Here is a 23105-nt window from a genome sequence, read left to right on the forward strand (position 1 = left end):
TTTTTTTTTTTTTTTTTTTTTTTCCTCCCCCCCGCCTCCTTCCCTCTCCGTTCTCTCCGCGCGTGAATTGTTTTAGCCCCCTCTCCCCCTTTCGATGTGCGGCTTTGGACATGCGGAGGCTACTGCAACCGTGTTGGTGGATCTTTTTCTTGAAAATCACCAGCTCCGTTCTGCATGATGTGGTGTGCTTCCCCGGTGAGTGTGCCGCGGGGGGAATCTGGGGGGGAAGGAGGGAACGGGGGACGGGAGAGATCCCGGGGCCGCCGCCACGCGTGTCCGCGCCCCCCGTGGGGCTCGGGGGGACCCGAATGCCCCCTTCCCACGCGTGGCCCCCACGCCGCTTCCCTGCCGGCTGCCGCGAGTGCGGCTCCGCCGTGTGTCCCCTCTGGTGCCTCGCAGCGCCCCCGGCGTGGGGCGGCCGCAGGGGGGTCCCCGGCCCCCTGCCCGCTGCCTTGGGGGGCTCCCGTTGTACCGCGGGACCGGCGCCTCCATAGGAGCGCGGCTCCGCGCCTTGGTCCCTTTCTCGCAGCCCCCCCTAAAATAAAACTTACTTGTGCGCCGTGCTCTGCACGCCCCCCAGCCCACTCGTGACCTTGCCGGGGCCGCTCCGCACCCGGGGGCTGGCTGGGTGCAGCCCCCCAGCACCCAAATGAAGGGGGGCGACACTCTGAGCCCACCGCGCTGTCCCTCTTCCCACCCCATATCTCACTTTCTCCCCCCCCATCCCCACACCCCCACCCCAAAACGCCGCCGCCGCTCGCCCCGCACCGGGACCCGCGGCCCCAGCAGCGCCCCCGGCCCGGGGGAGCCCGCGGGGCTCCGGCCGCCCACCAGGGGCGCTGTGGTGCTGTGCGGACCCCCCCCCCCGGGGCCCCCCCCCGGCCCGGGGCCCCTCGGGGGCCAGCGGGCCCACAGCCCGCCCGGCTGCGGGCCCCCCCCCCCCCCCCCCCCCCCCATAAGTCGGGGGCTACCTGAAAATGGCTTCACAGCCCCCCCGGCTGAACACCCCCCTGCCCCAAAATTGGTGGGTTTGTTGGTTTATCTGGTCCCGCTTTGGGCACCCACCCTGCCGGGGGGGAATTTTGGGGGTCCTGGCCCGGTCAAGTCCCCTGCCCCATGGGGTCTCTGCCCTGCATCTCCTGCTGGGGGTCTCAGTGCTGCCCTGCTCGTGGGATACGTCCAGGTGTACAGATGTGCAAAAGAAGTAAATTCTGGAAGCTTTACAGCAACTTCCACTTTTTTTTTCCTAAATGCACTTAATTATTTTTTTTTTTCTAACCCTAAGCGCGGAGATGAGCAGGTAGACCTGTCATATCCCAGTCCTTCCAGCAGCTTCTGGGATGGTAAAATGATTTGAAGCAAAAAGAAAATAAGCTGGAGAGAGGGTTAATACCTCTGCAGCTCTTGAAGAAACATTTATCTTCTTTGTATTGATTTCTTCTCAATTTCAGCCCTCAGAGTGAAGCCTTTCTCTCTGGTTCTGATATATATTGTACAGTAATTACATCTAGAAGGCAGGCTGTAGGAACGCTTCAGGAAAACAAGCTATGATGTAGGTTTAATATGACAGTATTGTAAGGCGTGCTGATTTAGATCAGTGGTGTTTGAACCAGATAATATTTGCATTATGGTTTGAATATAAAGATGAACGCGAGGAGAGAGCAGTAGGTCTGTGGACGTTTCCGCGTGTAGGTAAACTCTTTAATGCTGGAAGTAGGAGCTGTAAAACAGCTGGGTAATACTTAGCCACGAACAGCCCTGAAACATGCCTAGAGGTTTGCTCGGGAAGCAAACTGTTTTCCAGGAGGGCTTTTATGCATTTAGTCTCTGTTCCGAGCTACCATGTTAGACCTCAGTGGCTTCCTTACTCTTTTATGCCTTCTTCTGAAAAGCGGTAATGTCTGGTGTGCGTGCGTGCATGCAGGGGGGCTGTAAGGGAGACGTGGTTATAAACAGGGACGCTCAGACTCTGATCTGGTACATCAGAGATGCCCCGAGGCAGGAAAGCTGCAGGGAGGATCTCAGTGGACTATAACAGGACATTGGTGCTGACAGCATCCAATGGCAGATCATTGGAATTTGTGTTGGTGGGGAATCCTGGCCGGTTATTAACCGTTTAGTATCTACCACAAGTATTTCAGTTCCTTTAATACTATTTTTTGGAGAGAGGATTAGAGAACTAAGGTATTTGTTTGTGTGTTAAATAACAAGCATCGTTCCTCCCTCCACTTCGTATCCACTTTTCTTTCAATGAAAGAGGTCACTATTTATTTTCTCTCCAGCAAGTCACCTTACTTTGTAAAGAAACATAAAGGCTATTTTTCCTTTGTTCAGCAACAATAAACGAACCATGCTGAAAATAAGTCTTTGCAGTTTTCTTTTGTTAGGAGGAATGTAACAGATTTTCACTGTTTAAGTAGGTATTTCTGTTGCCATTCTTTTGGTTGCAGTAAGAGGAAGGAGTTGTTCTCACATTAAAAAAGTACGTGGGCAGGGTTTTGCTCTTTCTGAAGTGTTAAGTTTAGTGTATTTCTCCGTGGGCTTGTCATTGGTAATTGCATTGCTTAGTAAATCAAATGAAGACAAGGTAAAAGAGGATGTTTCCATTGGGTCTGTTTGTTCATTTATCTAAATACACAGTACCAAAAATCAGTAGGACACAAACATTAATGTTACTGTGATATCTTTGCTACATAGTTTCTCAGTGCTCTGTCCAGAGATAAGTATTTTTTTTAAAGGAAAAAGCACACCTTTGTGCAGTTTGCAGCTGTTGCTGTCCCTAGCCCATCATGTAAGGAGAGGTAATTGTTCACATTTTCTTGGGCTAGATGTATAGATGAAAGTAATTTTCTTAAATTTAGATTAGCTCTCTCTTAATGAATCAAATTGTTGCCGATCTGGCATCTGCCTGTAAATAGGTTTTGTATTTTGAGTCTTTGCAGTTCTGAGCTGAGAGTTAATTTTGCACGTAACTGTTTTCTGCTTGGAGGAAAAAATATCCAAGGAGCTTTTCCCTATAAACTAATCAAATGTCGCTCTGGATATTTTTAAAGGTACCAAAAAGGCTAGCTTTGTTTATTCGAGGTTTTACAGAGGAAGGTGTGTTGTGCACGTAGAGAAATACGGAATGTACAGGAGAGGGCCCTCCAAGACTTTATTTAGTCCTGTGGCTTTTACGAAGATGACACTTCTTACATTTTAATTATCTCTTATTTTCAGTGCCTTTTTAAAATACAATTTACATTCCGGGAAGTCGCTAATGGTGTCCTTGCAGATAAAGAATGTTGAATGAGCTTTCCCAGGCTGTACGAGCTGAGCTTGCTAGTATGCTTCTTGGGGGGGGAAACTCTGGGAGAGCTTTGCTATCTGTTAGCAGCTTTACAGGAGCTGATTCGTGGTTAGCAGAGCCAGGACACCGCTTTCAAAAGTCTTCAAGCAGCCCCAGGAGCTGTCTGCACTAGAGGAAGATGTTCCCTAAGTTAGGGAGGGAGGAGGAGGTGTCAAGGAGGGTAGGGACATACAAAATGACAACAATAAAAGAAAACCATCTGAGGGCAGCTGGAAATTCCCTCAGTCATATTCGGCCACTGAAGAGCTTGAGGTTTGTGATGTCTGCGAAGCCTGTGCTCAGCCTGGGGGTGCTGCTCTGCTTGGGAGAGCAAGGGGAACTGATACCTGTGTTCTCTTGCTTTTCTCTCCTCCTACAATTCCTCTCCTTTTTCATTAGGAAATGGGGATTAAAGGGTTTTGATCCCATTCAAAAAATGGATGTTTCGCTCAGAGCGAGTTTCACTCTTAATGCGAGTCTAATACAGGTGTCATATCGCTCACCTCCATCCGCAGTGGAACCTCTGCTGAACAGACGGGTCCTGCTGAGCCCTGACATTGGGTTCCCCTTCCCACCTCTGCTCCCCTGCCTGATCCCTGTCACAGCTGAGCGCTGGGAAGCATCCATTGCAGTGCAGCTTAAAGGAGAGAGAACGGTGTCAAGCTCTTTATTAGCCCTGTAAACTTCCAGCTGGAAGCATGGAGAGATCTTGGTACCATAAAAATCACTGAAAAACACATATTGATTTCAGTAGCATGATGGCTTCCCTCACAATTTCTTTTTTTTTTTTTTTTGACAGGGGAAATGGTTTGTCTGTAGCGTGTGCTTAAAGCTGTTCTGTTATCAAGATGCTCAAGTTTAATAGTTGGGGTTTATATCCAATTATAAGAAATACAGATAACAATGGAGACCCTATCCAGCTTTTGATCAATGCTTAAGGACTAAGAGTTTTCTAAAACAGTGTTGTGAAAAAGTTGGCTCTAGTTTCAGCGTTTGAGTTTCATGGTTGAATTAAAGAAATGGCTTCAAACTATTAATCTCAACTATCCTCAGAAAAAAATGCTAATCATTTGATTGCTGCTTTTTAGCAGCCAAACGAACGTGTGGAATGATGTGCTCTAAAGCCTAAGGGTGTAGTAATAGCACTGTGCTTTAGCTAAAATGTAACTTTAATCTGAGAAATTATGAAAAAATTAGGTTCGTTTCTGTTTGCTTGAGTTCCTGTCCTTCCGTTTTTAAATATCATGGTTGCTCCTGTGTGTTGACCAAGCTGTAACTATTTACGCTTGCATACTATGCTGCTTAGTTTGGTTCTAGCCAACGGTTTTCAAGTATTTTAGGAAGCGGAATCTCACCAGTAGAGAAAAGAGTGCTTGAAAGATATTCAGCCATCTCCGGATGCAGATGTGCCCTAAAGAGGTTAATTTATGCTTTTATAAATCCCTTCTGGGGGCTGCTTGCTTCTTTAGGTATCTAAATATCTTGACAAATTTTTCCCTTCTCCATGAGGTGTTTAAACAACTGTCAGTGTTTCTTCCAAGTGAAAATTGTAGACCTGCAACTTCTTGTACCAGGCTGGCGGGAATGTCACTTCATCAACTGCCAGAATAACTCCTGGGAAGAATCGGCCTGTATCAGCTTTGCAGAGACATGCAGGCTTCGGAAGCAAAGCAGAGAAGGAAGATGTAAATGAACAAATGCTGCCGTACTGGGCAGGGGAGCCTGAGGTGGGGCCAACTGGAGATGCCCAGCTAGAGAATAACTTCTGATGAAAATAGCTAGTTTTTACGTTTCTGTGTCAAAAAACATTTAGAGGGGAAAAAACCAAACCCGAACCAGAAGAGCCATCCTGGGATATAATTAACTTTGCCATTACTCTGTGTCTTGCGGTAATGCTGCTGATCGTGTAACCCATGTTGCAGGCGAGACATCTGCATTATGTGACCCGTGCTAAGTCGGACTGGCTGCTTCTAATGCTGCTACCACACGACAGAGCACTGCAAAGCAATGTAACTGCTGCAGTGAGGACAGAGGTACTCACGGATGCAACAGGGCTACACTGATCATGCCTTGAAATGCTTGCCTTTCAATGAACAGTCCTCTAGGCACAGCTGCCAGGATGCAGTGGGTTCCTGGTTTGTGCCTTGAGCTGTCACGTACTTGTAGCCTCAGCAGAGGCTCTTCCAACTCAGAAAATGAACAGATGAATGAGGGTGCAGATCGCAAGCAAAACAGGGAAGAAATATACTCTGTAGGTATTACTGCTATGTTTTTCCTTTTTTTTGGTTCTTCATAATATTACTGGGAAGCTGAGGGAAGCAGTGGTAGTGAATAAAATCTGTACCTGATTGAGGGAGGACACAGGGCAGTAGAAAATGAAATGAAGATGTTTGTGCAATCATTGTAAGATATGTTTTTATTACACTGAATGGGCTCACCTTTTGGCAATTTAAATTATCGTCGAGAGAACTATGGTTAAGGTAAAATCAGTTAGTACACGGCCTTGCTTTTTTTAATGTGGTTTTATTATGCATCTCAAAGTTTGCTTGGGAGTTGAAGTACTAGCGGTCTTAATTATCAAGTCATTTGAATAATGATGAACCATTTTCTAGAACTTAAAACTTGACCGCATCATGCACCTGCCAGCAGAACTGACACGTAAAATCTCAATTGACGTGGGTGTTGCAGTTTTTCTATGCATAAACGCTGCAGTGATGCCTGAATGTGTTTATCCTGTGCCAGTGTCTGCTTTGAGGGACTTTGCATTCATAGCATGGAGGCCTTTCTAAAGAAAATCTAGGTGTTTTGAGACTTGGCTGCTTAGTGTAGGAAAGCTGATTTGAAAAATCCTTGCCTTTGCTTGCAGATACGTAATGAATGAGACCTTGAGCCCTGAAGAGCTGCATTGGTATTTAGGAGCAAAATGCGAGATGTTATTTGGTCTTGTGGCAGCTGTTCTCTCTTTTTGGAAATAAAGTGTGCCTGTCTCCCTGACAGAGTGCTGTTAAGGTTCTTCTGCTGGGAGTCGGTTTATTCTGCTGACAGTAAAAGAAAGCTATCTGATAACTCTTTGCAGGCAAAGCGGAGAGTTGTTCGGTTTTCCCACACTTCACTTTTTCCATCCTTTGTCCTTGTGGGAGGCCTGTAGGAGACATTGGAAATGCTACAATGCCTGCTGTAGTTAAGCAGTGCCTTGCCCTTTCTTTACTACTACAAAAGCACCTCTTATTTGGATGATTGTTTTTTAGCAATCTGAAGTCTTAGACCTGGAGCTCAGTGCTTGGTTTATGTGAGACAGGTTGAAAAGCAGTGTCAGTTGCTGTGGAGTGGCAGAGGCCTTCACTGTACGAAGTGGTGAGCAGTAAGCAACCAAGTTATGAAGGCAAAAGCAGTTGTGCCCCATGCACTCAATGAGCCATTTTTCCACTGAAGGAAGTGGAAATGCTGCTCCTGCCCTGACGCTTTCTGATCCAAAATGGTAAGGAAATTACTTTCTCTGGGCTTCATTCAGTTTCTTAAACAAGGATATCCATGAAGAAACCCCTGTACCACTGAGGACCACTACCATACTTTTTGGCACAATTTGGGATCCTTGGAAATGCTTCTATTAAATCTTGTTTATTTTTGTCCAGTATTTTAAAGTAACTGATTTTGTAACCTAATGGTTAGTGAAGTTAGGGATACACATCTCATTTTAGACCAAGTTTATCAATCGATTCATTTACTTTAATGGCTGGATGTCTATATAAGCCTCAGCTGTATGGACCTCGGCATGCAACTGTTCCCTCCAGCCAACCTCGTGCATCTCCATGCTCTGTGGATTGGATACCTTTAATATTCCCCCCTTGCTCCCTTGGGAAACCTCAAGTTGAGACAACAAAGACGCACAGTAGCTTTCAAATAATGAAGTACAGATCCACATTGCTGTCTCAAATGAGTTGAGGGATTAATTTTTTTGTGACTTTCATTGGGCTTTAGATTCCTGAAGTGCTTTGGCTCCTGGAGATTATGGATCCAGTCGAAGTAGGAACGAGGACTTGTGCAGCATAACTGTCCCCTACAAGTTGCATCTGTTTAGCAGGTGGAATTAGCAGAAATGGTGGAATGTTACTTCTTGTTGGTCTCTGTGCTACTAGTAACTAGTTTACTTATTATTCTTACACTGCCGGAGCCTGTGTATTTTGTATTTAAATCCATGTTTAAAATACAACTAAAATTTGCCTGTTGACAGCAGTTGCATCATCTTTTAATTGGTGAGAATTGCTAATGGAGTATTCAGGTTCTAAAATTAGTTGTTTATTTTTCTTTTCTTCTTTGCCCAAGGGTTTTGCATCAGATTATATGGCTTCTGCATAACTGTTTGTGTTCCAAAGCAACACCTTTGTGCAGTTTTAGCTATTTAAGTAAGCGTTAAAAATACAGGCTCGGTGACAGCAGTTTCAGAAACTGTGACTTTTTAAATTGTTTCTTACAAATTTGTTTATTCATTGTAAAGTGCTTCTCTTTTGTTTACTGTGAATTAATTCATTGTTATCTTTGTAAACCTGGGGCACAAAATGTGCAAGCTTACAATGTTTTATCTTAGCATAACGACAGGTCCTCAGCTTTTGCAAATTGTCATAGCACCCTTGATGCTACTGTTACTGTGGCAGTCTCCACCAGGTGAGGGTTTGTACCAGAACTCCCATCTTGTGATCCTTCTGAAAAATGACTGTGCATCTTCTTTTCAGTATATCCATTTTGTCAGAGGTGCATGGTTTTGGTACCCTCTCTGTGGTTCTTGGAGAGTTTTTCTTTTACTGTGTGATTCTCCTTGCTGTGGAGCAGGGATGTCTAGTCTTGTTAAAATGCTGGCTCTCTGAGGGGATGCTTGTCATGTGTATCAGTCCCTGGAATCATCTGGTGGGCTGTGTTTAGTTTTTTGACCAAAGCTGTGGCTGTTGCAAAGGAAGGTGTTAGGTTTTCTGTCAACAGTTGAGTTGTTTTTTAAACAAGCAATTATTTGTTTGCCTATTTTGAAGCAAGGCCCAACTCTTCTCTGAATAAAGCAGCTACCAAAATAAATAAACTACCAAAAAAGTTATTGCAAATACTCTGTGATTACTTCTCTGCAATAATTCTGTAGTTATTAGCTGCAAATGTACAACTGTATTAACAGCTGTCCTGTATGTTTCACTTTTCTCTACTAGTTTAAAGAGCCCTCTGATACTTTCTTCCCATGACAGTACTTGCAAGTTGCAATCAATCCATATCACGGTGTCCTTCTGATTAACTCAGTGACCTGAGCTGCACAAGCCTCTTGCTATCAGATTTTATCCAGTCCGTGAATAATTTTTGTAGCAATCTTTTTTGCCATTTCTCCAATTTTTATGCAACTTATTTTTAGAAAGGTGCACACCAGAACTGAACGCTGGTTTTATTCATATTGTATATGGACAATGCTATTGCCCTTTTTGTTTGTCTGAGGATTTTCACTGACCTATTTTTCTGCCACAGCAAAAAAGTTCATGTTGATTGTTTGCCTAGCAAGACTTCGAGATTGTTATTGGAGTCAGTGCTGAACACGATACTCTGCTCTTCAATGGATGTGACCTTTATCGTTAATTCTTAGTGTTTTTAACTTTATTTTAATAAATTATTTGAGTAGATTTTTTTTAAGTGACTTCACTAAAGCTGGGATGGCAACTTTACCAATATAAAGGGAGGCCTCTGCAGTTGTGGTGTCTTCGATGCGTCTCTTGCTGTTTTTTCTCTACCACCCCTGCTCAGCAATTGCAGCACTGCGCAGTTTGTAAGGGAGTGGCAGTTAGGGCGTCCAGTGCATGTCACGGTGGTCCAGGTGCACAGTGCATGCAACTGGGGAATTACTTGAAATGGTTAACTCAGGTTTGACTTCTGTATTACAGTACTGTGAAATCCTCACACAGCTCCAGAACAAGACCATGGCCGTCTGGTTGGTACTGAGCCCTCATGCTTGTCCCCAGCTTGGCTAACAGTTGTGCCTCACCTTACACTCAGAGACTGGATTGCAATTTGGATGTAAACCAAAGGAGGCAATAGATTATTTTTTAGGAGTATTAGATGTTTTTTTTTTTTTTTTCTTTGTTACCCCATCCATTCTCTCACCCCCTTACTGTTACTCATGCTGCTATTTTTGGTAAAACAGCATTTCTTGTAGTGTCCTCATTTTCTCCTGCTGGATGCAGGTAGGAGGGAGTAGATACTGAGCAAACTGTAGGAATTTAGAAGATCTGCCCTGTTACTGTGACTGGTTCCATTAGGATGTCCTCCCTTGGAGGCTTTTTAGCTCTCACCTGTGACTGTTTTGGGTGAGCTTGTACCATGCACCAAATGAGGACAAATGATCCATTCTCCACCTGCTTATGTGACCCTGTCTGGGATGAGGCTCTGTCTGCAAAGGTGGAGAGATCCTTCCTTATGACTAGAGAGGAAGTCTGATATTCCAAATGTGAGAGCCTTCAGCAAAAAGCATGCAGAAGATCTGATCCATTGCTGTAAGCTAATATTGGATCAAGTTCTGGCATGCTGAAAGGATCATAAACTTAATTGTGCTTGATTGTAGCTGATATGTCTTGTCTGCTTCAGGAGGACAGAGTGCAGGATGAGCCAGGCGGGTCCTGGCAGTGGGTGCTGCCTGAAGAGCTGGGAGGAGCTGCTAGGCAGCCTGCCAGGAAGGTTTTAACTAACGCTAAAAGTGATGGACTGAGTGGCCATCATCAGATGGCCCTTCCAGCATCCTTCCTGTGCACCCAAAGCACCTGGTTGCTGCTACTCGGTGTCCCTGCTTGCCCTGGAGACCACAGGAGTACAATGTACCTGCAGCTGCTGCAGCCTGGGAGAGGCTCGTGGCTGGAGGCTCTGCTGTGCATGGAGGGGGAGCGTGATGCTGCCCGGTGGTGTTACTTGCTAAAGCATGAAGCCTGCAAGTAATGGTAATACAAATGTATTTCAATTTGTAACCTGGCCTTCTGTATCAAGATTGGACTACTTCTATTCTGTTGCACATGTGCATCACTTGGGAGAACATGCTGATAGTACTTAACATTTAATTGCTTTTCTTGATTTTATTTGTAAATTAGAATCTAGATGCCCTGTAAGTGGGGGGAAAAAAAAAAGTACAGATTAATTGGACAACATTTCAGAGTTAACAACAACAACAACAACAAAAAACAACAACACAGCTCTCCAGCATTTGGTGCTGAGACAAATGCAAACTTACTTATTGATCCATACATATGATATCATATTTTAACTACTGTCTGAACTGGAGGTCATCTCTAAACTAGATTACTTAAGAATCTGTCTATCTTATCACATCTTGTACTCATTTATAGTTGTTTCCATTTCTGGCTTTGTCGGAGAGACAGCTAGTGTTTCAACCTAAATTAAAATCAATAAGAAGCAATTTCATTTGTTTTTTAACTACTAGAGCAGGTTTTTTTTTTTTCCTAGCAAAATTCTGTATGTTCAACTAAGTCACTTGGTTCGTTCCATCAAGATAATTGCCAGACCTCATTAATTCCTAATTTTTGCATATGTAGGAATGGGTTTGTTTTCCAGTGTACCTAATAAAATGTCAAATATGATTTAAAAATAAACATTTATTTTAAATCATCACAGGGAAGTAAATGCAGTAAAGAATATTTGGCAGATAGAAGTAGTTTAAAAACAGTTTGAGAGGAAGCATATGCTTGGGGAGCTGTGAATGGGTGGCTGGTGATGCAGAAGCCCTGCACTGGCAGGGCAGCCCAGGCTTCCCCTGGCGCATTTGGGCAGGGAGGACTTGCAGTGGAAAAGCTGGAGTCTAGGTCTTTGTGCCTTCAGCCCTTGGCTTGAATATGTCTGCATTTCACTAATTCATGTAAGAAGCTGCTGTCATGTTGTCAGCTGGCTCTTTTACACACAGCCAGCAGATTGCCAGCAATAACAATTAACCTGGGTCAAATTCAACATGGAATTCAGACTGAAGCAATGTTGGTGCTTCCCAGATAAGGCAACGGTGAACCAGAACACAGAGTAAATATCTGCAGGTAATGCTGTGATGGAGTGTCCAAAATAGGATGTGTTACTGCTCTGGTGAGTTGATCACAGGGTGCACAAAATCATCCTCTTTAATTTGCAGTACAGGCTGCCCGAAATGGACATGTTACTGAGTAATGGTTGTCCTCTGTGTCACTTTATGAAGGTTCACTTTTCACTGGCAAGGCTTGCTGTCACTGATGTTGATAACCTAGCTGGAATTAGTTTGTCTTCTGAAATGGCATTTCCAAAAAGGGTAGACCAGCTGCTGTGGAGAAGATCCTGGCTTTTATGTGGAAGGTTTTGGTAAGGTGTTTACCTCTTGTGGGTGAAGTGAAGTTTGGCATCCAGCATTGCTGGGCCAGTGTCTGTGGAGCATTTATTTTCTTCTGAGTCTTGTATTTTACATTGTGCAAGGTGAAACTTCAGTCCCTGCAAAAATTATTTTTTTTGAAGATGGATGTGTAGTTGCTGTAATACTGCTCACTGCTTCTCATGATTTCAGAAAAGTTGAAGAATTCTTGAAATTCTTAATTCTGAATACGAGAACCTTTCAGATGGTCTAAATCTCGTTTCTTGTTTAGCTCCTGAGTATTATGAGCTACCAGATAGTTTAATCTGTTGTGTTCAGTTTTCTCTCATCTTTTCCATTGCTTCCTCATCCTTTGAGATATGTTAATGAATCAAGGAAGAGGGCAAACAAAAGGCATAGAGGTGGATCTGGTTACCCTGGTAATCAAAGCAAATGTCTACTCCTTGAAGTTGCTGCTAAAGCAATGCTTTATAGAAACAAAACATAATTAATAACTAGATGATACTGATGAAGAGCAAGCTTCCTTCATCCTTGAAGGCAACTTCAGGTTAGTGCATGAACTGTTTAAATATGATATCAAAACAGCAAACGAGTTCTCTTTAACTAATCACTTAAAACCACACAGGAATTTGTGCTTATGTGCCAAGGAGCCAGCTGTGTTTAAAGTGTGAGCAGACCTGGTACACACTGATCCAGGAAAGCAAGGTAAAAGTGAGTTGCCCCACACTAGTGATGCCTGTAAGTGAATCCCAGGCAAAAGTTTATTACAAGGAATAATGCACAACAGCACAAACAGATTCTCTGCCAAAAAGGTAATTAATACCTCATGTCAAGCACTATCTGCATGTACTGCTTTCTCTATTTCATGCTATTAAGTACTGTGACCTTTTCTCTTTCAACAATTAGCTTTCAAGGTGAAAACCAACTTAGGAAATAAATTAACTTTTTTTCCACTGGGTCTGAGGAGCCTTCTGGTTTCCCTGCAGTCCTGATTACACCTTCATGCTTTACAGTTTTGATAGCTATCTTGATCAATTACTCTTTCTGTAGGTTGAGATTGCATTTCCCTATTTGCTTCTGTACTTGGGAGCCATCATCTGGCTTTCTGGGTGTAGGCTGTGTCTGCAGAGCCAGGCACAGGTGAGGCTTATAAGATGCACGCTGTCAATGGATGACAACTCTAGCTTGTCTCATTTGCACTCTATTAGTAACAAGTTCACTTGCTAAATAATTCTGTTCTGATCTTTGGTTTTTAATTTATCTGACAGTTGTGTGTTCTGCTGAACTGATGAGGCTGTGAGCACCCTCTGTAATAAAGGAGTGCTCGCTTTCTTTGCGAAGCTGGATGCTTTTATATATGCTGAGTATGGAAGACAGGGATTACATTTTGATGTGCCTTTTTGCTTTTATTTGTGGAATAGTGGCTATCCTGGAGTTTGCTACGTTTGATTACATTCCTTGGAAATAACGTCAAAGCTCATGGGCCTTACTCAGAGTAGTCTGTCCTGATGAGTTGGAAATAAAATGCATTGTTTTTGTGAACGCAGCTTCTGTTCAAGGATCAAAGCCAGTAGCACTGTCCTGTCTGCTAGGGAAAGCTGATGAATTGTTCAGTGCTTCCCTTGGTTCCTTTCAGTGACTTCTGCTGTGATTGATGCAAACAGCATCAACAAAAATTGGACCCTTCTGCTAGCTCTTGTGCTTGCAAGTAAAGTGGGGAGAGCTCAATTTCTTTTCCTGCTTAAGCCCTTGCTGTCCTTTCTCATGTGCTATACGAGAGGCCTGCTTACCTGTTTGCACTTTATTACGTGACTCTGTTGTTCTGCGTTCCAGGATGACAAGCTGGTTGTGAAGGTGTTAATGCTGTAGTTCTGTGTATGTCAAAAGAAAAGCTTGAAAGGTCTTCCAGCTGGACTACACAGACAGTACATTTTTTGAGTGTTTTTAATATTTGCAGTCTCTCTTCAGAAAGAGCTTAGGCTGAAGAAGTGGCTGTTATTTAGAACTGTCAATACCTTGAGGAAGCTGCTTTGCCGCCCCTTTGCTCATTCATTGTGACTATCTTCCATGGATAAATTGTTCTGATGGTCATGTCCTTTGTGGTTATTCTGGGAGTCTTTGCTGTGGGGCTTGCACAGCCATCTTCCTTGCTGCAAAAGCAAAATCCACCAAGAGTTGAGGTGAGAACTGTCTTGTCCTTGCTGTATGTGTTTGCCTCTCATCTGCATGCAGGCTCCTTTCTCTGCCCCATCCCTCTCAGGAGTAACTGGACCCCTTATGGTTATGCAGTGCTTGCTATCTAGGGCTTGCTTGTGCTTCAAGCTGGGATCACCAGTGCCTGAATGCACGAGCATTCTTCTGAACGTTGGGATTTCAGGTATTTTGCATCTCTTGTTGCTCTAGGATCAGTCTCCTGCTTGCTCTGGTCTGTGGAGCACTTCTGAGGTGCTGTTTTGTATTCAAGTTGCTGTGTACTGCTGTGGAGAACCATAGAATGGCTTGGGTTGGAAGGAGCCTTAAAGATCACCAAGTCCCACTCCCCAGCCATGGGCAGGGACATCTCCCACTAGATGTGTTTGCCCAAAGCCCCATCCAGCCTGGCCTTGACCACCTCCAGGGATGGGGCTCCCACAGGTTCTCTTGGGCAGCCCCTGCCAGTGCCTCACCACCCTTAGAGTGAAGAATTTCCTCCTAATATCTAATTCTAATATTTATGTATGAATACTACTGCTTTTAAAAACCTGGTATAATAATGATTAAGCTTAGGAATTCCATACCTGAATAGGTTTCTTCCATTTGCAAAGCAGTTAGTGGGTGTATCAGAAGGAACATTCAGCAGATGTTCTAGTAATAGAGTAGAACTGACTTTGCGTAGGTGATTCATAACGAATGTCTGAATCCATGCTTATAGACAAAATTGCAAGATGAGGGGGTTTTTTGGGGGCGAAGAACAGTTCTGTCCAGAGAATACACAAGGCTACTTTATAAGGTAGTAAAATTCTTTGGTAGTGGTACTGACGTCAAGTAGCCTAGTGATTGCTTTGGCTGAAGTGCGTTTAGCTAATGCTTTTATTGTAAACTTTGAAGCCAGCGTTGTGTGTAGGTGTATTAAAGCTGCCGGTGCCTGTTAATTTTGCACCAGAGTTTAACTAGTAAGGAGAAAAGCGTTTATATGCTACTATATAACCTAGCTTATGGAGGACTATTGGTTTTGGTCTGGAAAGAACCTTCCCTGTTAAATTTGTTGGGGACTTCTACCTTGAGTGTGATGGTGCAACGTCAGATGAAATCTGATTAGTGAGTGATTTATTGCAATGTTGACAAGAAAAAGCTATCGAGTACAGGATATGTTGATAAAGGGCAATGGTACTTCATTGCGGCTTCTTCCCTGAAAAGCTACAGTGGCATTCACGTTTGATTGTTTACACGTTGTTTCATCAGTTTGGGCAGTGTGTGTCATTGAGGGGAAGCGTGTGGAGATTGCTTGTTTTCAAACACTAATGCCTATAGACACTTTTTTTCAATGAGTAAAACCGGTGAAGAAGCAAGCTATTTGTGTGGTTGGGTTTGCAGTCAGATTGCTCCCTCTTCCTGTCTATGCTCTGTTTTACCAACTCTATATTTTCTTTAGTGTTTTAAGAATAAGACTGAAAAAGCAATAGAAACTGTGGCAACAGAGTCTATAAAATACATACTGGTGTTCTAAAAATCAATTTAATTTTAGCATGCATTTTAACATAAACTTCAGCTATAATTTCCTTTGCCACTTCTTCCTCATTTCAACTGTTCTGAGCCAGGAGTGTTTGTGAAGCCCAGAATTTCCACCATGCAGCACGTGAGGGATCTGCAAGTGACAATTAGAAGGTAATGGCACGGTATGATATAACAGATCAGAGGTAGTGTGCCAAAGGCATGAAATAAAAATAATTGAGGGAATCTGATGATAATCTTCAAGTAGAAGGGGAAAAAAAAAAAAGGCACAACAAAACAACTGATTTTCTGGGGACTGTGGTGTAGGATTTTGTACTTGTTGCTTTCTGATGTTCTGGTTTGAACCTTACTCCAAAGAAATGCAGGACTCTAAGAGCTATGGGGTATGTTGCCCCTACAGCCCCTGGTGTCTCCTGATGTTCCAGTATCCCTGAGAAGGGCAGCGATGGACTGGGCCACAGCTATTTCTGAAACGACAAAGCTGGACAAACACACTAAAAATACCCTCCTAAGTTGGCTTGTGTGTAACCAGCACTTCTCAGCTGACAGTCTGCATTTTCATCAATTCCAGGATGTTGAACCAGGTTGAACTGCTCTAGCTTTTGTTATTGGAGTTGGATCTGACAGCTACAGAAAAGCTGAACCTGATACCCTGTCTGCCTCACAATGAAGGCCGGGGTGAGCACATTGCACCTGTGACTGGCGAACTGAACTCCTTTGTTTTCCTTAGACCAAAGTTATTCTTGATTGAGAAGCATTTAAATCTAATTAGACTTGAACAGTTTGTACCACGTTGATCACAATGTACTCATACATGGTCTGTCCTGGCTCCTTATGTTTCTGTATTGTGTGATACTTAACACTGCAGCCTAAGGAAGGCAGCCAGTTGTTTCCTTGCATTCGGAGACACTGCTCTGGTCAGAAGCATGTTGTGAGATTGCTCATTGAGTTCTTCCAAAAGTGTGAGTGTCGTTGCGAGTTTGGTTTTGGATAATGTGGGAGCTTTGATAACTGAAGATGCACGTCTAGATTAGAAGCCCTGGGGAGGAGGCTGTACTTTCTCCTTCTCAAACTCTGACTCAGCAGGGTGCTAGCAGAAGTATTGATGGTGCCTTGGCGAGTTGCTACACAAGGGTGAGGAGCTACATGCCCTGGCATAGGTGGTCAAGACTGAAGCAGCTTGCTGAAGCCAGGAAGCTCCTCTCACTGGTGCGGCAAAGCAGAAGGTAAACTCCTGTGCTGTGGTTAGTTGGGCACAGCTGAATTTGTGTGTGAAATGGTAAGGAGCTGAATTAGGGTGTGAAATGGTAAGGCTTCCTCCTGCTTTATGTAAGCTGTGTAAAGACAAAGAGCCAGGGAGCTCTTTGTATCTTGGGACAGAGGAATGTTTTTGGTAGGAAACTCTAGATACTGGTGCATTAGCATGCTATCAGTGAGATTTGGCTGCAGGACAGCCTTCTTGGCCAGCAAGCTGTATGTGCAGGTACCAGCAGCACTGATTGTGCTTTCCTTGGGAATGAAGACAAGGTGAAGGGTATGTTGCACTGCAGAAGATTGATCTGTTTGAGGGGGTCCAGGATGCTCCTGAAGCCTCCATGGTTTCTGTGTGGGCAGATATTGCCAGTCTTAGTGGCAGTGCTGATTCTGAGAACCTTGACAATGGGGAAGAGTCTGTGTATATTCCCCAGACATTGTTTTCCTCTAATGGCTTGAATTCTTTTTGGACACACCTGTCTACAAGCCCATCCTGCACTTCAGAAAGAAGTCTTTCCTCAGGGTTATCTTCGTTTTCATGCCTTTCTGACCTAGAGGACATTACAGCTCTCTTTACCCTTTGAGCTTCTGTAGGGCTAGCTTCAGGATAAATCTGCCTTGTTCTTGAACTACATAATCATGAAGTCAGTGTTGATACTAAGCTGGAAGAATTTTTGTAGCCTTCAAAGAGGACAAAGAGCATTAGTCTTTCCATTTTGCTTTAATTAGATAGCTCTTTTCTCTGAGAGGCTAGGAGCTGATAAACTAGTGTGCAGTAGCAGAGACAGATAAAAAAATGATACATCCACTAATTACCAAATAGTTTCTGAAAAAGCAATTCTTTCTGGTGTGTAAAACATCGTCTCTGATGGCGTTGGTATGCTGTTGATCATGCAACAACCATCTTTGCAAGCTTGAGTTTCCATTTAGAAAGGCATAATTGTTAAATATTTGGGCATTCATACTCCCCCTGGGTTGATCAACTATTTGAAATGAATTATCTCAGTGCTGTCACAATTAGAGAAAGGCAGGCTCAGGTGAAAGGCTTTGTCAGTTTCGTAGACTGGAGAGAGATGCTTTGTGAAAATGAACATCCTCCCAAGGTTAAATTATCTATTTAAAGCTCCTCCAATTACAGTGCTGGATAGGATTTTTTCTTTGCCTTTTTTTTTTTTTTTAATGTGCATAAGAGTTAGCAGAAGACAAATGACATAATTGGAGGGGAGAGAGACTTTATATGTGCTTGGTTCTAAAAGAATGAGAAGGATAAGAAGATGACAATGCGGAGGAAAAGCCTTCACACATCCTAGTCCTTTTTGGTTGCCTTAATCTCAAGGAGTCTTTGCAGGATGGGAAAGAAAGGAGTTAGCATACCTGAGAGAATTCACAGGAAGCTTTTACACAAATACTATGTGAGGCTTGCTGCCATCTGGCCTATTCTGTAAGAAAAGGTAAAAAAGCAACCGTCATATCAGGATGTACAAGCGGTCTACTTTTTGCTCCTGTATAGCATAAAAGAGTGCATTACTGGTGAGCTGAACTGACATATTTCTTTGTGCATGAGATATAGCAACTTAAATGAAAATTACACTCCTAGCAAGAGAATGCACTCTGTTTAAATTAGATAAGGAGATTATGACAGAAAAAGATCATTGAATAAGGAGGTTTTAAACTAGCCAGTGAAATAAATGCATGGATTGAAACTTTGTCTTGCCAGGATTTATTAATAAAACACTATTGGGCTCTTGGAATACAATGAAGACCTCTTCCTTTGAAGGTTAAAGTGTAATTCATGTAATTGTGTTTGTGTAATTTGACTTCAAGATATGTCCTTGTAATTTGGTAAACTGCAGTTCTTGTTCTGATATAGTGTATTTTTCTTGTGCCTCATATTGACACATCTAATTGCCGTATAAGTATATATTTGGTTTGAAGCCATTGCACTGCACTCTGGACCTTGAGAAATTCACTTTCTGGTCCATAATGATTTCTGTATGGATCTTATCTGAGAAGCAGCTGGCCACCTTTGCTTATTTCCTCAGAAACATACACATCTAATTGCCATAACGTAACCTCATCTTGCTATCACAGAGCAGACGAAACTGTACTGTGTGATGCCTTAAGTTTTCCCAGCTGCAGGATGCCCTCTTTTGGCAGGGACACCAGAACACAGCAGTCACAGGCATCTCCTTGTCAGGGCTGGCTGGGACTTCCACAAGGCTGTCCCTGGCACGTGCATGTACACTGCTTCAGCTGGTCCTTTACTGAAAGCCTCCTTCCTGCTGGACTGGGATAAATAAGTAGATCTGGGCAAGGCAGCTGTCATCTTTGGTAAGACGTCTATGCAATTATGAATATATTACTCTAATAATGCTTGCTTATTAGATGGGGTTTTAACTTGAGTTCTTGCAGTACAAAGCTGGAGCTGAAACTGTACTGCTGGAGCTCCAGCAGTACAAAGCTGGAGGTGGACTAGGGAAAAATTACAATTTAGCGCTGTGATATTGCTAAATTCATTTGAAATCCCCAGAAAAAGTGGGGCAAGCAATTATGCATATTTTTAAGGCATTAATGCTACATGCTGAGTTTGTTCACCTAGAGAATCTGAGATGAGACTTCTCTTGGCTGATGAAGCAAGGAGAGATTTTAAATCCGGGATGAAAGCTCCGAACCCTGCAGGGAGAGGTAAATAATACATTGGTGAGAGATTTTCTATGTGGGGTAGAGGGTACAGTGTCACACTGGAGAGTCAGGTCACCAGAAATCTAGGTGTCATCAGAGCAGACCTGAAGTTGGGTTATTACTGTGCTGCATTAACTTCTCCGTTGTCAGGGCCTGAAGAAATGGCTGTTAAAAACACTTTACACTTCCAATGGTTTTAAGTCTTAAAATTGCACAGATTTCTTCAAAATTATTTGTGAAATATACCTCTTCACATAGATATTGATTCTTAAATGAATGCTATGAAGTTTGAAAAGAAATTGCACCATTTACAATGTATTTCTTTGTCCTTGGATTGAAATATTATGTATAGAGTTCAGAGCAGATGATGTTGAGTGAAGTTATACAAGCTTAATAAAAATAAACCTACACATGACTTTGCATAAAAGGGGGAGAAAATCAAAGGACTAACAAATTTGCATAGATAACATTTGAATTTTTAATTCATATTGCACTTCATTGCAAGGATGTCATTTTTAATTAAGAATAAAATGTGGTAGATATTTTAAATGGGAAATGATTATAATTGCAGATGGAAATTGAGCTAAACTGCTTTAATTAATTGTTAAAACTTAACATTTTTCTTTTTTGTTTCTTGTTTATAAACTTGTGGTCTGCAGACACTGACATTTGTTTTGTGGATGCATGTGTTTAAGCATACAATGTTTAAGGCGTGAAATACTGGGAGCAAGCAGTTTGAGTCTGAGTCCTGTCAGTTACTTGAGACGGTATGGATGGACTTTTGAGCATCTTTGGTAGACAGACTTTGCTGTTTGTGGGATTGGTGTGAAATTGCAGTGTAAAAACTACTCTCAAAACATCTTTTTTTAACCATATTTGTCTTCCACTGTGGGTTTCACAGATGGTGGAAATACTTCACTGGAGGAAAATGAGGCATTGCTTGTACCCAATGACAGTTGCCTTTGAGTTCTCCATTGATGAATATGACAATACCGTATTGATCTGAATTTAACTCTGCAGGATTTCGTTGATCTGTTGTGCTCTGGGTCCATGTTTAGTCAACGTGGCCCCTCAGGATGCCGCAGGCAGCTCAGCAGGCCCCTGCCTGCAGAGGGAAGGGGGAGCCGGGGGGCGCAGCTTCTGTCAACAAAACCCTACAGCAACAAAACCCTATGGCAGCAAAAGCCTGCCTGGGTGGAAGGTGTTGGCGTTGGAGGCAAATGGCTCCAGGCCTGTGCAGAAACCCTGCTGTTTTGCTGTTTCCTAAGTATCTTCTGGGCACAGCTGGTTCGGATGCTGCCCTGCTGGAGGACCAGGCCTTTGGCCCTGCATGAAGCACCACAGTGGGCTTTGGAAGTGGGGAGCTGTGGGGTGGCACAAAGCTTCTCACTGCACACTTTGCTGTTTTTTCTTGATGAAACTTTGCCGAGGTTTCTTAAGACTGTACCTCACCTTATATGTAGGGAAAGGCAGCAGGAAAACCTACAGAACAAACGTCTCCTGTCTGGATAGGTACGGCACCCGTAAAACATTGAGAGACTTCTTAAAAATGGAGGATCCTGCCACTTGAAAACGTGGAAGAGTTATTTGCCAAGCTTAGAGCTTTGTGTCCAGAAAGGATTTTGAAGTGAACAAAATTAGTGTTGCCACTTATGTTAAGAGCCGTGTATGAAGTCTGTCATCTCTGGCTGCAGAGGGACTTGGAGAGAAGTACAATTAGCGCTAATTGGAGTTGTCTGAATCTGTCTGTTGGTGTGAGAACGGCCCCTCGAAGTGATTGGCAGGAATTACCTGTCTGCTCTAATTCCCTGTAGAGTTGGTCTGTTGCATTGCAGCACATCACCAATGAAATGAGTGTTTACCAGAAAAGACCAGCTTTAGTGCCTGAGTTATCCATGCAGCACAGATACTGAGATTTAATGCGAGTTAAGCAGGCTTCTGGCTAGTTCGTACACAGGTTGTAATAAAGATGTACTAGATTTTTTTTTCTGAGAAGACGAGATTTGATTCCTGCAAGTTTCATTGCTGTGTGGTGCTCTGCTGAATGGGCAGAAAAGGAGGTTTGGCATACCAAAGAGTTATGTAACCTTTTCAACATGAGTGGGATTCCTTTTTTTTCCTTGTCATTTGGAAAGCAGCACTTCAGCTGAAATCTTGCTTGTGATACCCATTTTGTTCTTGGGAAAAATTTTGCCAAAGTAGATAAAAACTATATATGTGGAAAGAAATATCTCCGCTTAGTTTTGTTGCCCCATGGGCAAATAAAATAGAAACCTGAGAAGTAAACTAACATTCGGTAAAATGACAAAAGAATTTACTTGAATGACAATGTGGTGTTTTTTTCTCTAAAGTATCCAACCAGAGATATGAAGTATGGTAATGTCACTAGGGTAATACACAGCTGATAGCAGTGCATTCATTTGCATTTCTTCCCCTTACCTTGTGTTTCTTTTTTCCCTGAAGCACATGTGTTGGGAATTGAAAATGCAGTTTGCCTATTATACACTGGCAGTAATCTTTCAATTTTTTTTAATGTAAAAAATGAGGCCACAAACATGAGCAGCCACTGATGTATGGGGCTATTGATGGGAATTGAATTTGCAAAGGGAAAATGGGATTTGGTTGTAGTCTGAAATGATAATGATGTAGCCCAAATGGATTTGTAATGGTCATTCATTCATTTTTTTTTTCTGCAATTTTGTGGCTTGACAAAACATATTTATGCAGGTGACTATGAAAGTAGCGTAGGTTCACTCTGAGTAGGAGTTAATAGCTAATGGCAAATAATAAGTATGCAAAGTCTGAGCTTGAGCCTGTTCCCACAGACTTCATTAGGTGAAGGGAGAGATGCTGTGATTTATTTCCCAAAGAGGGGAAAAATGGTCAGGGGTAGTGAGTGCTTATTTTGTGAGATGTAGGGAATAATAAAAAAAAGAAAATCTACCTTGACAGGGATTCTTAGAAACACATGGATTTGTTTTTTCAATCCTGCAAATACTTTATGCAGTGCAACAAATGTACGAGACACTTAGCACGATGTCTAAGTAAAGAAGGACCTTGCCCTGAAGTGTTTGAAGAGTATAGGGGAAAAATGATTCTGGCTTTATAAATATATTATAATTTTTTCAATTTAAAATCAATACAGCCAGCGGTTCAGATGCAAAAGCTGAAACACAGGCCCATGTAAAGGAATCCAACCTCCAGCTGCAGAAGATAAAAAGTGTGTGGGGAGAAACAGCACTGATTTACCTGCAGTTAATAGTGCCACTATTTTCCTGTTGCTACTGGTAAAAGCATGAGCTTTCTGGGAGAGAGAGAGGAAAAAAAAAAAAAATAGAAGAGCTTGGCTTCATGCTCTGAAGCCAAGTTGTGATGCAGTCCTTGGGGGGCCTCCCCCGGGAGAACAGGCACCTAGAGGAATGCTAATGCTGGGCAGGAAACCGCCTATTGTGAGCAGAATAGCTTAAGTATTTCCTGCAATGTAACTTCAGCTATTTTGGCTACAGGCCTTGCTGCTTTTTTTTTTTTTTTTTAAGCATTCCGTGAATGGTCTTGATGCAAAAAGGCTGTGAGCATCATAAGTCTGTTTATTTTAATTGGCTTTGCTATCCTGATAAGCTGAAGGCAGAAAGTCAGGCGGCTTGGAGGGCTGCGGGTGGGGTTTCATTTGTTTAAATATCGGCATTTGGGAACTGCAGGGCTGTCAGATAACTGAGCGAGACTGACTAGTTACTAGTGGGCTAGTTACTGACATCCCATTTGTGTGAACCGTTCTGG

The 23105-nt window shown here is 42.9% G+C and overlaps 1 protein-coding gene across 1 annotated transcript in view; it reads left to right on the forward strand.

Moving 5' to 3' along the window:
* Positions 1 to 14: 14 nt before the first annotated feature.
* The window catches only part of PTPRG (protein tyrosine phosphatase receptor type G), a 400862-nt gene continuing 377771 nt past the window's right edge, over positions 15 to 23105 (forward strand). The window contains exon 1 of the mRNA XM_035338056.1: positions 15 to 195. Within this exon, the coding sequence (XP_035193947.1) occupies positions 111 to 195 (85 nt within the window). The 5' untranslated portion in view covers positions 15 to 110. The remainder of the gene's footprint in view (positions 196 to 23105) is intronic.

The sequence above is a fragment of the Oxyura jamaicensis genome, chromosome 12, assembly GCF_011077185.1.
Source record: "Oxyura jamaicensis isolate SHBP4307 breed ruddy duck chromosome 12, BPBGC_Ojam_1.0, whole genome shotgun sequence".
Taxonomy (NCBI): domain Eukaryota; kingdom Metazoa; phylum Chordata; class Aves; order Anseriformes; family Anatidae; genus Oxyura; species Oxyura jamaicensis.